The following is a 17,018-nucleotide window of genomic DNA, read 5'->3' as shown; positions in this document are numbered from 1 at the left end:
TAATTTAGGCACCAGAAGGCCTCGGGCAATCTGTTTAATCAACCATGAACTCCTCCACCAAGCATCTACATGTACAGTAAGTGCCAAAATACTATAATTTCTGGCTACTGTCTAAAAAAGGAAGAAAAAAATATAAAATATAGAGAAATGCAGTTTGGACCAGGCATACTGTAAACAGACTGTATGTTAAGATTGGGAGATTGTACTGATTCATAGTTGGATCATTTTAAGGCTTCATTACTATAGTATCGCACTGGATTGTCTCGCTTCTTTTTCACATGTATACCCTTGAAGGTTGGAACTGGAAATCAAACATGCTTCCAGGTGAGATTGAAGCACCTTTGAGCACCCTGCAAACCTTCGTCACTTGGTCACTGGAGGTGATCGTAGGCTAAAGTCATTCTCAGGCTTGGTGCCAAGAGGCTATTGGGGCAATTCAACTTTAAAAAAACATGGGGAAATGTAGAACCTTTTTTTTTGACTGCTTAATCTAGAGCGGATTATAACACTTTTATTGCTTGTGATGTATTCAGCTGTGTTCTGTGATTCTCTTGGTGAATTTAAATATGGACATACCGCCAGTAAGTGTTCAATTTGCAGGAACACTTATTTTGATTTGGAATAATCCTGATGCTGTCTCGAGGGTTCACACTTGCCAAGTGGTTTTGTGTTTCATTAGGCTTAACTTAAGTTTTCATGAATGACAGATCTCCCTTTCAAAGGTTTTATCCAATGTTCCAAGTCACAGCTTTCTTTATCAGGAAGCATTTCAGGATGAATACATTCATGTAGAATGATTCAAAGCTTTATTCCCTTTGAAACCTGCTTAGCACAACATAATTTCGTAAGGAACTCCTTGCAGTAGTAGGAGGTTATTGTCATTCTGTTTAATTTCTTAAATTCTTCAATTGTAAGATTGTAATTTTAAACATTTTTCCATATTTAAATTTTTTGTAACTGACCAGAACCAAGTACTACAACAATGTATATATGGAAAAGACTGCATGCATTTTGAATATGAAACAAGCCTTACACTTGACATGTTTATAAACAACGCTTGACATGTATATTTGATAAGGGCAGAACACAAGTAATATTTATCAAGGGTTAAACACAACTGGCTAACATTTTAAACTATTAGCACCCCTATAAGTGACATCTTCAAGCAATTCTAGGAAATGAAACCGAAATTACCACATAGTGCTTCTGTTATGATGATAACATTTGAAAAACACCTACAGCTGATACTTTCAACACACACTTATTAGATAGCAAACTTCTTAATGAAAAACTATTTTTAAAACCCATATGGGACACAACCCCTTTAAAAGGTGTTTGAGAATAAAATGCCAATACAAATATGATAAAAGATAATTAACTATACATTTTGTGCTCTCAATATCATACAGAAAAAAATGGTATGCTAGCTTTGTAATATATATATATATATATATATATATATATATATATATATATATATATATATATATATATATATATATATACACACACACACACATACATACAGTGCCTTGCAAAAGTATTCAGACCCCTGACCAATTCTCTCATATTACTGAATTACAAATGGCACATTGAAATTTCGTTCTGTTCGATATTTTATTTTAAAACACTGAAACTCAAAATCAATTATTGTAAGGTGACATTGGTATTATGTTGGGAAATATTTTTAAGAAAAATAAAAAACTGAAATATCTTGCTTGCATAAGTATTCAACCCCCACACATTAATATTTGGTAGAGCCACCTTTCGCTGCAATAACAGCTTTAAGTCTTTTGGGGTACGTATGTACCAGCTTTGCAGACAGTGTCAGAGTCTTTTTGGCCAATTTTTCTTGGCAGATTTGCTCCAGGTTGTTCAGGTTGGTTGGACGACTCTTGTGGAACGCAGTTTTCATATAGTGCCACAGATTCTCAATGGGATTGAGATCAGGACTTTGACTGGGCCACTGTAGGACATTCACCTTTTTGTTCTTGAGCCACTCCAATGTTGCTTTGGCCTTGTGCTTGGGATCATTGTCCTGCTGAAAGGTGAATTTCCTCCCAAGCTTCAGTTTTTTAGCAGACTGAAGCAGATTCTCTTGCAGTATTTTCCTGTATTTTGCTCCATCCATTTTTCCTTCAATTGTAACAAGATGCCCAGTCCCTGCTGATGAGAAGCATCCCCACAGCATGATACTGCCACCACCATACTTCACTGTAGGGATGGTGTGTCTTGAGGCATGGGCAGTGTTAGGTTTGCGCCACACATAGCGCTTTGAGTTTTGGCCAAAAAGCTCTATCTTGGTCTCATCTGACCACAAAACCTTTTCCCACATCGCAGCTGGGTCACTCTCATGCTTTCTGGCAAACTCCAGACGTGCTTTCAGATGGTACTTTTTGAGTAACGGCTTCTTTCTTACCACCCTCCCATACAGGCCAATGTTATGCAGAGCTCTTGATATGGTTGACTGGTGCACCGTTACTCCACTCCAAGACACTGAACTCTGTAGCTCCTTCAAAGTGATTGTTGGCCTCTCTGTGGCTTCTCTCACAAGTCTCCTTCTTGTTTGAGCACTGAGTTTTGAGGGACGGCCTTTTCTTGGGAGTGCCTGGGTGGTGTGATGCAGCTTCCACTTCCTGATTTACTGATCCAACTGTGCTCACTGGGATATCCAAACACTTGGATATTATTTTGTACCCTTTTCCTAATCTATGCATTTGTATTACTTTATCTCTAACTTCTGTAGAATGCTCTTCGGTCTTCATTTTCCTTCAGATTCACATCCTTACCAATGATCCTTCAACAGTGGGGTTTTTATCCAGAAAACGTGACAGCAACTTTAATGCTTCACAGGTGGAGGCCAATGGTAAGGTAATTGTGTCCTTGTTAGGGCAATTTCTTTCATCAGTGCAAACTGGGAGCTTCCACAGCACAGGGGTTGAATACTTATGCAAGCAAGATATTTCAGTTTTTTGTTTTTCTTAAAAATATTTCCCAACATAAAACCAATGTCACCTTACAATAATTGATTCTGAGTTTCAGTGTTTAAAAATAAAATATCAAACAGAACGAAATTTCAGTGTACCGTTTGTAATTCAGTAATATGAGAGAATTGGTCAGGGGTCTGAATACTTTTGCTATATATATAATGTGACATTTAGTTCACCACCTTCTTGTAATTCTGTATGCCTTTCACCATCTGCCATTTCTTTGTGTACAAATAGTCACCTGAGATATTGTTTATTATTCCTGTCGGAGCCTTCAAACAGATTTTATTTATTTGTTTGATAATAGATTTTAAAACACTTTTTTTTCTTTGTTAAAAACAGATGCCTTCAGTAAAGGCATCGAGCCGTTAGTTTCCGAGCAGAGTCTATAGAGTAAATTGAATGTAACTTATTGAATCAAGCTGGGGTGAAGATAACACCACACTGTAGTCTGACATGAGTTGTTATTTAATAAAAAAAAAGAAAAGAAAAATAGGTACAATTAACTGCAGTGTTATTGCCATCGCCTTGGATGCCATCTTGTTTTGTTACAGACAGAACTATAAGTATTAATATGATTGTATGCATCTGGCTGAATTTCAGTGCACATACTGTAGGGTGGAGGTTTTGTTAAACCTTGGGTCCGTGGTGTTTCTAAGTGTCAAAGAATTTGTATGAATTTGAAAAAACTCCCGATATTAATATTTAAATGATTGAATAGTCCGCTGCCTAGTTACTACTGTGCTAGCGAAGCTAGTCAGGTGTGTGTGTGTGTGTGTGTGTGTGTGCTTTTTTTTTTCTTTTTTTACAGAGTGGTGTAAATTATTGAGAGTTTATCACTTATGAAACACTTGACGTGTCTTTTGTTGCTTCAGATACTTTGATATATAATTTGGCATCAAATCAGATCTTGAAATGCTTAAACCTACAGTTATGCCTGTATTCTCGATTAATATCACATACTTAGTAAATGTTCTGTGAAAATGATGTGCACTTCCAATAAAGCTTAAATGCTTGCAGTCAATGCTTTAAATGTACTTTTTTCCAGTTTGTCTTCTCTGCAAGGCAGCTGACAGTGGGTGTGTTTAAATTGCACACTTCAAAGTGAATGCTGCTGATGCATGTTTTTTTTATTTTTTAAAGAAACTCACAGTAGACTGAGATATTTATAACAACCAATATGAACAACTTGCTATGAGTTCTAGTATAAATTTGTGAGTGCCATTTTGAACTGGTTTTCCTTGCAGCCTATGGGCAATGCAACGATGGCTCTTTTAGGTAATTTGCTGAAAAGCTTGAAGCCCATATGCAAATTTTGAAACTGACCATATTTTGGTAGTCTCTGTTGCATTTTTGTTTTTCCATCTGATAGGCCACCATTGACATCTTGACATCCTAGTATTTGTTGCAATTTTGTAAAAACATATGTTCCAGAGCTTAGGCTACTGCACGGTTTTCCAGACTTAAATTGAACCGACGAACTGTGTAACTTCATATTCTCACAAAGCTTGTGCAGTATGTCATTAATTACTTTTCAGTCTATCAGCGATGATGAAACTCGGAAGCTAGTCACAGCGGTTTGTATCAATATTATTTCTCAATATAAGTCTTAATATGTTTTGGAAGGTCATTTTTTTATTAAGTCATTGTGATATTATATCACTTTTTTGTATTTTACCAAGTTTAATTGATTTATGTGCCATTAAGTGATAATTATTTAGTGTTTGAGGTGATAAATATTCAGAATTCTCAACAAGGCTTAGAAATCTTGCTGCAATCTTCTACAGAAAATCTGTGGATTGTTACATGATGATGCTATTGTGTATTACACATTTTTATATATGGTGCCTATAGTAAAGCCCTTGGATGTTTTCACAGTTGAAATCTTGATATATTTAAATGGGATTTTTTTTTTCCTTTGGATTTACACAACCTACTCAACACTGAAGAGGCAAGAGAATTTTTATTGTGAAACAGTTAATGAAAAAAAAAAAAAAAAAACTGAAATGTCTTGGTTAGATAGGTATTCACCCCCCGAGTCAATACTTGATAGAACCAAGCAATTACAGCTGTGAGTCTTTTGGGGCAAGTCTCTACCAGGTTTGCACATCTGTATTGTACAATATTCGCCCATTCTTCTTGGCAAAATTGTTCAAGCTCTGTCAAGTTGGATGGGGATCGTTGGTGGACAGCAATCTTCACACAGATCTTCCACAGATTCTCAATAGGTTTCAAGTCCTGGGCTTTGACTGGGCCACTCTAGGAAATTCACTTTCTTGTTTTTAAGCCACTCCAGTGTCGCTTTGGCTGTGTGCTTTGGGTCATTGTCCTGCTGAACGGTGAATCTCTGTCCCAGTCTTAGGTCTTTTGCAGGTTGTCCTCAAGGATTTGCCTGTATTTAGCTCCATCCATTTTGCCCTCTACCCTGACCAGCTTCCCAGTTCCTGCCGATGTCCTTTGTTGGGTTTGTGACATAACATTTTGCATTTAGGCCAAATGGTTCAATATTTGTATCATTGGACCACAGAATCTTTTGCCACATATTTTCAGAGTCACCCACATGCCTTTTTGCAAATTCCAAGCAGGATTTTACATGGGCTTTTTTCAGAAATGGCTTCCTTCTTGCCACTCTTCCATACAGGCCAGATTTTTGGAGTACCTCAGCTATTGTTGACACGTGGAGAGTTTCTCCCATCTTAGCCATGAAACGCTGTAGGTCTTTCAGAGTTGTCATTGGCCTCTTGGTGGCTTCTTTGACCAATGCCCTTCTTACCCAGCTGCTCAGTTTGGGAGGATGGCCTGCTCTAAGCAGATTCTGGATGGTGCCGTATACCTTCCACTTCTCAATGCTCGACCCCCCCCCCCCCCCCCCCCCCCCCACAATTTTTTCACACATTGAAAGTGTTGAGTAGGTTGTGTAAATCAATGGGGAAAAAAAAATCCCATTTAAAAGCATCAAGATTACAGGTTGTAACACAATAAACTGAAAACATCCAAGAGGGGGAGGGGGGGTGAATACTTCCTACAGGCACTATATGTACATGTGTGTGCATTTTGAGAGATCGAGAGAGATCGAGAGATCGTGATCGTCACGGGTACCCGAAAACCCAGGTTTTAAATTACCGAACGCTACTCGAGTCTCTCTTTACTATCCGAGTATCGATTTTATTAGTTTGAGAATTTAAAGAAAATGTAGAAAATATGACAGTACAGTTGTAAGCGCGGGTCTTTGGCTGGTGTAATAAAGACAATGTTAAAAATTTTATGTAGACTGTATGTCAAGGCTCGAAGTTAATGTATATTTGGTAGCATTTTGCTACCCAAAACTCTTAATTTGCTACTAGTATTTTTTTTATGTATTAGCATTTTTCTGATACCTTACGCTGCAGTATATGACCGACCGTGAATGAACACATACATAATTACTGGTATTCATTTTTTTAACATGTACGTTATTAGTATCTTTCATAAAGCGGGAAAACATTGCTAATAGCACTTCCCGATAGATGACTGTGGTTTGTACCGCCCCCATGAGAACCAGTCGTATTGTTTGGACAGTGGAGTACACGTACCTACAGTACTGAACAATGTAGATACAATTTAATAGGTATGTAGTTTATTTTATAGACTAAAAGTAAAATTAAATAACTGTTAAAAACATTAAAAGATAACAGACAATGACCTACAGGATATTAAGTTTATTCAGTGTCTATAAAATGCTAATTTAATCTGTCATGGAGATTATTTTGTTATAATGTTAACCCTGGTTTCACCCATGCTAAAAATGAACACATAATAGGTGGTAGATAATTATTACTTTATCAATTCTGACTATGGTGGGGGGGGGAGCAGACCAGGAGCCAATAGATAGCTATACCGTTAACACGATCAGAGTAACAGCTTCTTTGTTTTATCAGAATAAATAGAGAAATACAATCTTGAGGTGCATTCATTTATCTATGTTTTCTTTTTATAATAGATTATCACTACCTTGCATACTTCTCCCATTTAACCAGTGAAACGTGTGCTTTAACACAAAATGTTATATAGCACACATGTGTTTTATATACTTCTTAGTTAATTTCTTCAAAATTGTGCAGCATTTAAAAATGCAGTGAAAAGGCAGGATGCGAGCATTCATATTTATGAACAAACCAGTTATTATAATACATTGAATGAATCAAAACAGTTCGGTTGTGGCTGTAACCTTATAGTTATTTATATGGTCATACAGTGCAGGATTCAGTGATATTGTGGAACATGTTACTTTTTTTTAAAATAATAATTGCTGTCTTTTACAGGTGATGATTTGGTTAGTTACCAAAAACTTAGTCAACAACTGAAGACATAAGAGGATAATTTCATACCACTTAAATTGCACCGATGAAACGTAACCTGATTAACCATACTGATGGCATATCAAATGCTTAGATGACAGATATGGTTGCATTCTTGTAGATAAAACAAAATACATTTTATCAAGGAATTGCATTAGTTCCATTACTTAGCTGAACACAAGTTGGTTTCAATAAATACTTTCTGATTAAAGTATAGGCCTACTATGTGATTGTTAGGGTTATTCAGTCTATTGAAAACAGAAGGTAGGTGTTTTATTTTTTTAATTATTTTTATATAGCGACTTTGTTACGTGGAATGTAATAAACAAGAACCAACAGGGTTTGTAGTTTAATTCACTGGGGTAAAGTAAGTCCTGCACAACTTCTTTAATCCAGGGATTTTTTTATTTTTTATTTTAACTTGTTGCATATTGTAAGGTCTTGCAGTAAAATAAAGGAGCACACACAGGGGGCACGGCTACACCCCCTGCCCCTGCTGCTATGCTGTCTCTGCCTGCGTACAGAGCAATATAATGGCTTTTATTACGTTTTGAAAAACTAACGACTATTCGAACGAATATTTAAATTATCAGCGAATATCCGAACCTCCTCTCTCTCTCTCTCTCTCTCTCTCTCTCTCTCTCTCTCTCTCATACATATATATTATATATATATATATATATATATATATATATATGACTATAGATATATATCTATATATATATATAAACATATAACAAACTGATGCCTGGGTCTTAATTATTACATTTATTAAATGTAGCAGTCTCCACAGCATGAGACACACTTTCCCATTGTAATCATGCTGAAGATTGACTGTTAAGAGCTCATTACAGTTATTTTTCTAAAGCGTGGTTTATTAAACACAGTTCCAGTACCTAATAAGCATCTTTGGTGGTGCAAATTGCTGAAAACAGTAATGAGTCTGATTAGAGCACATTTTAAATTACGACAGCTCAACTTGCTTGAAAAAAAAATAAAAAAAATCTCTGCCTTGATGCTTGGGAATCCTGCTCGAAGGCATTACACAAAAAAAAAAAAAAAAAAACACAGCCACCTCTGTGCTTCCTTTCAGCAGCACGGTAATGAATAGAGAATTGTGCAAGCAGCAGTCCAATTTACGCACTGGGAAATTGGATGGACAGAGCAGAGGCACAGTCATGTTTGCTTAAAAACAGCAAAGGCTACCGAGATTAATAGTTCCCAAAAAGGTCAGCTCTGTGTTTCTTTCTTCTTTGGTGGTGATTGCAGTAACAGAAATTAAATAAAATACAAATGAATGCAGTGCTTTTGATAGTGATCTGTTATTTGATAAAGCTTAAGTTCTTCAAATTATTGCTCTCAGAATTGACTTTGCATTGAGGGAGACTTTTTTTTTTTTTACATCAGGAGTCATATGTTGCGTGTCTTGACATGGCAACAGGACTACAGCTTTCTTGGTTTACATTCTTGTTAATTAATGCAATGTGAAGCAATTTAATAAATGGAATGGAATAAAAACCACATTTTATTTACCAATACAGCATTTAATTTCATTGTGTTTGATAAAGAATTGTATGTGTTTCAAATAATTCATTTTACACTAAGACCTCTTTTGTAAGAGTGTTATTGTATGTTATTGTTTGCAAATTGTTATTTTCACTGTAACTAATACATTGATACATATTTTAATTACAATTCAATACATGAAGCTGTTAATCTGTGTAAGCAACAGTCAACATAAACAAAACCTTGGCTCTAATTAAATACAGTATCAAAATATAGCAGTGAGCTTGTTAATGAAATCACTGTGTTTAACTGTTATCCAGATAAGTTGCTCAGAGAACATGACAGCTAGTGCCGTACTTAAAATGAAATAAACTGTGTTGCTTTTGCATTCCTTTTCATTGCAATGCTTTAAAAAGTCATTGACATCTTTTTCTATTGGCCAGGTGCAATGACTTGAACAACTTGGAAGGAAAAAAAAAGCATGCTTTTGATAGCAAGAATACATTTTATAAAAGTACATCAGTGGCAGTGAAATAGAATATCTTGTTCTTTTAAACTGGAAATAATTATCTGTGACAGCTGAATTAAATATGTTCATTTTGCTTTACTTGTATAGCACTGATTGCCTTGCCTACCCTATGTTTAAACATGTCATCTGTGACAGTGGTTAAAAATGACACAAACAAGAAACAATGAACTAACCAACATTTGTCTTATTGCGTTTAACCAAAAGCATTATAGTTTAACAGTTTAACAGTTTTTTTTTTTTTTTTTTTTTAATGTATTTTATTGGAGCAAATACCATTTTATTGTTTAGACCTTGTGTGTAAGGATTGACATTGACAAAAGAAACTAAAACGGTCAGTAAATTGTTGTAGGTTTCAATTATTGTGTATATGCTTGACCAACAAACATTTAAGTTTACGCAGAAAGCTTCTTTTCTTTGTCTTTTGAGGTGCTAATCACTGGAATTTGAGCTAATGCCCTGCAGCCAAATGGGGGTGGTAGTGGGGGGATATTGAACTAATGGGGCATTCAATCATTCCAGATGGGAATGAGTAATCTCAGCTAAAGAAATAGAGATAAATAAATAAGTTCATAAAATGATTTATTGCATTGTAATGTTGAACACTCTCTTTAGTAGCAGTCGCAGTAGTAGAGTTATTATTATTTGTCATGGTAGTGTTATTTGGCGTGACCTGCTAGGATGAGATTTAGCCTGGTTCATTAGGGTTGTAGCTTTTTTTAAAAAAAAAACCAAAAAAACTGAGTAGTTGCTTGGTCTAGCGGGAGGTGACAGCTTCTCTGAATGCAGTTTTTTTTTTTTTTTTTAATTATTTCCACAGCCAACCTCACTTTTATCCCTGCTTTTCTCTCTCTCTGTCTCTCTCTCTCTCTCTCTCTCTGCCATCATGCATTTTTTTTCTGCTCAAAGCTGAACTTTGCTCCCATGAGCAGGATCAGCACAACATGAGGAGTTAGTTTGTGGATTCTTTTACACAAGCAGGGAGGCTGTTTCAGCAGGTGATGCACTGCATTTCAGGGCTGGAGGGGTTTACAGTGAAGAAGTAATTGATTTTATAGTTCACACAAATTCACGTACATTTGTCCCCCAATGTAATTAACTAAATATTACTTGAAGATAATTTTAAAAGCAGTGGTTGTGCTCTAGTTATTTGTTACAACATAATTCCCTTACAGAATTTATGCAAACAAAACTAAGTTGTTTTTTTTATTTAATTTCTTTTTTTTCTTTTTTTTACGGATTTTAAGCTCAGCTCTACCTTTTAAATTATTTCACACTGCTACAGTTTTACAGTTTTCTACCCATCAGCCTATTGTATTGTAGAGGTATCGCTCTCTTTGTCTCCATTTGAAATGTCCCATCTTGCCACAAGAAGAGGGATGGATCTCTTCAGTTGCAGTTCTCTCCACAGTTGAGTGATTCTGATTCACTTGTGCTTTTATTTAAATTTTTTCTTTTGTTTCCATTTCATTAAGCATTTCATGTTCAGGGATCTGAACTGTACCTGTTTAAAGTACACTTAGCCAGAAGCGCCTCTGTGATTGTTCAAAGTGGCACTTTATGCAGATGAGATGGAATAAAAAAAAAAAGAAAGAAATTTGCTGCAAATGTATGGTAATTTACAGATTCAAGATGTGAAAGTGTGATTTAAAAGGAATATTCATTTGGCAGTGTTTAAATTAAGTAATTAGGATGTATCCAGGACTGAGTCACCTTTAACCAGACCAATGCTGATTTTATTTTTAATCTTTTTAAAAATACCATACCGGTTTAAGAAAATAAATTGCACCTTTATCTTTGATAATATTATGGCGAAACCTTTTAAAATGAATGATCCAGTTTGCATAAGCTGAATAACATTCTGTAACTGGGGGCATCAAAAAGGAAAAACCTCCGTAAGGGACTCTGGGATTATTTGTTAAAGTTGTTATTTTAAGGTTGTATTGAACATACCTACCTAATACCTACCATGTTTTGCAAATTAAGCAATACATTTACTCTTTGGTTGATAATTCTTCTATTTAACCATTTCATTGAAATGTCATTATTTGATTAACAGTAAAAGTGTAATGTGAAAATAGCACACTTGTATATTCTTGTATCTGAAATTTGCTTGCCATTGTGTCCAACACAAAATAGCTATATTTTAAGAATACCCATTTAAAATTAAATTATTTATTAAACCACATAACTGCCATTACCAGCGTTTAGGCTACAATGATTTATTGTTTATAATATTGCATATGAAAAAATTCACCAACTTCCCCCTCCAAAAAAAAACAAAACATTGAGTTTCAATTATTGAATGACTAACAAGAAATCTAAGAAATCAGGATATGCAATTATGATGATTCTTAAAGATATATATAAATATATTTTGTCTGACATTAAAACCAGACAGTCCTTTTTTTTTAATTACTGCAATGCAAGGTATGCTGTGGTACGTTTTCAAAAAATTATTTTGTATTATAATTTAATTGATTGTGTTTTGTGATGTGGCTGGCATATTATTTATAGTGACGTTTTCCTGTTCTGCATTTCTTAATCATTAACTTGGAAGCTTGACAGGAGTGCCAGCCCTAGCATGATTTTCTTTTGACTAAAGCCTTGTAAATTAACACAATTAGCACAGCATCATCCTGCTAATTAGCTTTCCAGTGTCTGGTGCAGCAGTTTTGCAAACGGTGGGGAGGGTGTCAGATGAGAATCGACATGCCGCTCTGTTACCAAACAAACAGTATGTTGCCGTTGTTTACTCTAGAAAGGCTATGGCAGCCACACATGATTTCCAGGCTGGGTTGTAAGATTCTAAAATGGTTTGGGGGTTGAGGGTGCAGCAGTAATACTGAAGAAAGCCTGTGTCACATGTGCGTCATTTTAGCTAGGGCTTCTTTTATCACAGAAGCTATGCCAGGGGTAAAAATCACTTTTGGTAATGTGATAGAGATTAAGTGGGCCTGTTGATGCAGCTTCACCAACATCAGTAATGCGTGCACTATGTACAGGTAAGAGGTGGCAAGATGAAGCTTAAGCTTACATGGTCTCTCATTGTGTGTTTGTGGCTTAAAGAAAAGTAACATTCTGTCATTTGTTCACAACCACGTTGTGATGGAGTGTAACTTTGATAATCGCGTGCAGAGATTTAGATGACAGTATATGTAGCTACCAGTATTTGTAGAGAGAGTTTGGGATTAAACTGGATTGTCCCTTTTGTGCCCTGGAGGCTACAAAAAAAAAAAGACTGAAAGACAAGTACCGCTTGTTTTTCAGAACCTCAACAACAGGACTAGCAGGCAGAAAGCAGCCCGTTGTAATTCATGTCGAGTTGTAGGTTTTCCGTGATGAAAGCGACAGAGCGCTGCCTGGGAGATTGCTTTGCTGCACTCCACGAAGCAGATTTGAAACTGTCTCGGACCGCTTTAGATGAGAGTTGGATTATAGAGTGACCTGCAATGTCTGTGTCATATTGTTCTGTGCAGGGTGCATTATACTGTGCTAACTAGGTGTTGGGTTCCAAATCAGAGAGGTATCCTAGATGTGATCTGTCAGCTGTGTCTCATATTTTTATATTGGAGGGGAGGGGAGGGGAGGGGGGGTAAAAGTAAAACTGTCATGTAGAAAGGAAGAGCTGTTGGCTTAAAGAAAGAAAAAAACTGTAATTATTTCCATGTTCTTATCTTCCTGCGCATTTTTATGTTTTGTTTCAATTTAAATTTGTTGAAATGGAAAAAAAAAAATTATATACAGTTATTAATGTTATGGTTTAATATTTAGTATGTGTGTGTGTGTATGTGTCTCTCTCTCTCTCTCTCTATATATATATATATATATATATATATATATATATATATATATATATATATATATATATATATATATATATATATATATATATATATATATATATATATATATATATATATATATAGTTTATTATAAATAAAGAGCTAACTTTTTTTTCCCCACAAAATGTAATTATTATTTTTGTCTTTTTTTTTCACTGAAATTACAGGCTTAAAGATGCAGTGGACCCAGGAGCATGCCCAGTGGGCAGAACAGCACTTTGACATCACCTCAACCACCCGCTCTCCAGCACACAAAGCAGAGGCATATAGGGGTCACTTACAGCGTACCTATCAGTATGCTTGGGCCAATGATGACATTTCTGCACTGACTGCCTCAAACCTTTTGAAAAAATATGCAGAGAAGTACTCTGGAATCTTAGAAGGTCCGAATGAAAGGGTCATACTGAGTACTTATTCTGAATTAGCTCCAGGACTTGTAAATGGACGGAAGAATGATAATGACTCCTGGCAGTCGCCTTTAAACTCGGAAGGGGTTTATTCTATGAACTGTGTTCCTGATGTTATTACTGCAAGTAAAACTGGAGTGACAACCACCCTACCTCCAGCAGATGTATCTGCCAGCATTGGCAGCTCTCCTGGGGTAGCCAGCAACCTGACGGAGCCCAGCTATTCCAGCAGCACCTGTGGAAGCCACACTGTAGCCAGTCTTCATTCTGGACTCCCGCCTCAGGAATATGCTGCAAGTTACAACGGCTCTTACCTACATTCAAACTACAGTGGCCAGACAGCACCTGCACTTCAGTCACCTTTGCACAGCTCTGGGCTTTTGCAGCCACCACCTCCGCCCCCTCCTCCAACCCTGGTGCCAGGCTACAATACCAGCTCCTCTAACCTCTCCAGCTACAATTACACTTCTGCTGGCTACCCTCCACAGACTTCTGTTGGCCCTGGTTATAGCCCTGGAGGGGCCCCACCACCTTCTGCTTACCTGCCATCAGGTATCCCTGCCCCAACTCCCATCCCTCCTCCCACCGTTCCAGGTTACACCTATCAGACCCACAGCCTTGGGCCAATTGCACCAACACCTCTAAACAGCAGTTCAGCCAATTCTCTGAAAAGAAAAGCTTTTTATATGACAGCGCAAGGAGAAATGGACTCCAGTTATGGAAATTTCAATTACAGCCAACAACGCTCAGCTCAAAGCCCTCTGTACAGAATGCCTGACAACAGCATTTCAAACACAAGCAGGGGGAATGGATTTGACAGAAGTGCTGACACGTCAGCTTTAGCATTTAAGCCTGCGAAGCAACTGATGTCCTCAGATCAGCAAAGGAAATTTAGCAGCCAGTCTAGTAGGGCCCTAACCCCTCCATCCTATAGTTCTGTGAAAAACTCCTTGGGAGGGTCACGGTCGAGTGAGCAATTTGGAAAATTTGCATCAATGAGTGAGCATAGCGATGAGCACAGACAACATCTTTCCCACCCAATGCAAGGACCGGGAATCCGCACAGCTACCTCATCCACCCGCTCTGCAGATGAGCAACTGAAGAACACCGACCCACACCTCGTTGAACTTGTGACCAATGAGATCATCAACCAGGGACCTCCTGTGGACTGGAATGACATTGCTGGACTGGATCTGCCCAAGGCCATTGTAAAGGAGGAGATTTTGTGGCCTATGCTGGGGCCTGATGTATTTAGTGCTTTACCTCGGAGCATTCTTTTATTTGGACCTCAGGGAACAGGCAAAACATTATTGGGCAGATGCATAGCCAGTCAATTGGGTGCTGCTTTTTTTCGAATCAGCGGCTCAGCCCTGGTAACAAAATGGTTAGGAGAAGGTGAGAAGATTGTTCATGCCTCTTTTCTTTTAGCACGATGTCGTCAACCTTCTGTGATTTTCATCAGTGAAATTGACGTACTGTTTTCGTCACAGTTGAGTGAGGAAAGCCCAGTGAACAGAATTAAAACTGAGTTCCTCATGCAGTTGGACAGTGTTCTAACCTCTTCTGAGGACCAAATTGTGATCATCTGCTCCACAAGTAAACCAGAGGAAATAGATGAATCGGTGAGAAGATATTTCATGAAACGACTTCTCATCCCATTACCAGACAGCACAGCAAGGCACCAGATAATCATTCAGCTGCTCTCACAGCACAACTATTGCCTCAGCGACAAAGAGATTGCACTGCTTGTTCAGCGAACAGAGGGCCTCTCTGGACTCGATGTTGCCCGGTTGTGTCACGAAGCAGCGGTAGGCCCTCTCCATGCCATGCAGGGCACTGACCTTTCAACCATTATGCCTAACCAGTTGAGGCCAGTAACTTACCATGACTTTGAAAACGTTTTTTGCAAGATTCAGCCTAGCACATCACAGAAAGAACTTGACATGTACATTGAGTGGAACAAAATGTTTGGTTGTAACCAATGAAAAGAGATCAAGCAAATCTGGCCAAACAAACCTGCCACAATGGTTTTTGCAGTAACAATACAGCTGGAAAGGGGCTAGAAGGACAATGGTGACCCTGGCACCTTAATGCATCAGAATAGACTACAAGGAGAAGCATTAACAAGAGCTGTTGATCTGTAAGCAACACATTGGGAAAGCTTATGTTGATGCTTGATTCTGTTGAAGCCAGGCATCACTTACAGAGGTGCAAGTGGTTTGACTTCAAGGGGACACAAACCCTGTGTGTGTTTATATCATTCTGCTGTTTTTGAGATTAAGTTGCTATCAAGTGCCTGAAGTGGTGCTTTATTTTTTGTTTGCCTCACAATCTACATTGGTGGCATGTGCTAATATAAAGAGCTTTAACTTCAAACATTATGGGACTAAACGAGAGAGATAAGCTGTTTTAATAGGGGACAGTAAGTCAGGATTTTTGTCATTTTCAGAGCAACAGTATTCCTCAATCATGCCTGTTCTGCAGTATCAGCTGAGAACTTAAAAATAACGATAATGAAAAAATAGGGTATTGGTAATCTGGACCTTTCATTTCTGTAGTTCAATTCTTTTAATGTTCTGTCTGCAAAATCTCAGGAAAGTGATTGTGATTTGTACAGTACCTCAAAGGAATGTGTTGAAAGCACTATTTACTGCTGAGAGTTCTAGGCTAGGCTAGGCAAGCTAGGCTTCTGTTTTACTTTATATAAATGTATGTTTACCTCAACAACTGAAAACTGAAAAGGAGATGACTTTGAATGTATGAAGATGTATCCTGAAGTGATGGGACAGTCAGTTATATATTTGTTTTGTTTTGTTTTTTGCTAGTGTTAATGGACAAATGTATCGATTTATAGTGTGTAAATCAATTTTTGAAGCCCTTTTTTCTTTTCATATTGTGTAACAGTACTTAAAGCAATGTTCTGTTATTGCCTTTATCCACAGTACATGGAGGGTAAAAAATTGTTTAGATCAAGTTATGAGAAGTGGGGGGGGGGGAATTATCTATGAAGGCACATTAAAACAATGTAATTGTTGGTGGTTACTGTTGTAGCTTCAAGGTCACATGATTTAAGGAAGTGAAGAGGGATGCGTAGAGGTCAAACACGGGAATAATAACATAGGCAGACACTTTCAGTAGCCAGTTGCAAGTAGAGCATCATCTCCTTGAAGGGGCACATGTTTTTACGAGAACGACAAAATTTGATACACTAAGGTAAACGACGACGTAACATATTTCTATTACTGACGCTTCCTCCAGATACGAGGGACTCAATACAAGATGGAGTCAAATATGTCAAAGACTTTCGCTAATTAAACTCCTAACGCTTTGTTAGTTATGGAGAACGCATACATTGACCGTCTTGCAAAAGCAATTTGCATAAAAATGGTAGCTCACTCAAATCCGGGGCG

The 17,018-nt window shown here is 37.3% G+C and overlaps 1 protein-coding gene across 1 annotated transcript in view; it reads left to right on the top strand.

The window, feature by feature from the left end:
• Positions 1-16,598, top strand: part of LOC121322744 (fidgetin-like) — a 42,477-nt gene extending 25,879 nt beyond the window's left edge. The window contains exon 2 of the mRNA XM_041263005.1: positions 13,369-16,598. Within this exon, the coding sequence (XP_041118939.1) occupies positions 13,369-15,593 (2,225 nt within the window). The 3' untranslated portion in view covers positions 15,594-16,598. The remainder of the gene's footprint in view (positions 1-13,368) is intronic.
• The last annotated feature ends 420 nt before the right edge of the window (positions 16,599-17,018 follow it).

This window comes from Polyodon spathula, chromosome 11 (assembly GCF_017654505.1).
Source record: "Polyodon spathula isolate WHYD16114869_AA chromosome 11, ASM1765450v1, whole genome shotgun sequence".
NCBI lineage: Eukaryota > Metazoa > Chordata > Actinopteri > Acipenseriformes > Polyodontidae > Polyodon > Polyodon spathula.
Note: the sequence above shows the minus strand (reverse complement) of the source record. Positions and strands in the feature narration are given on the sequence as shown.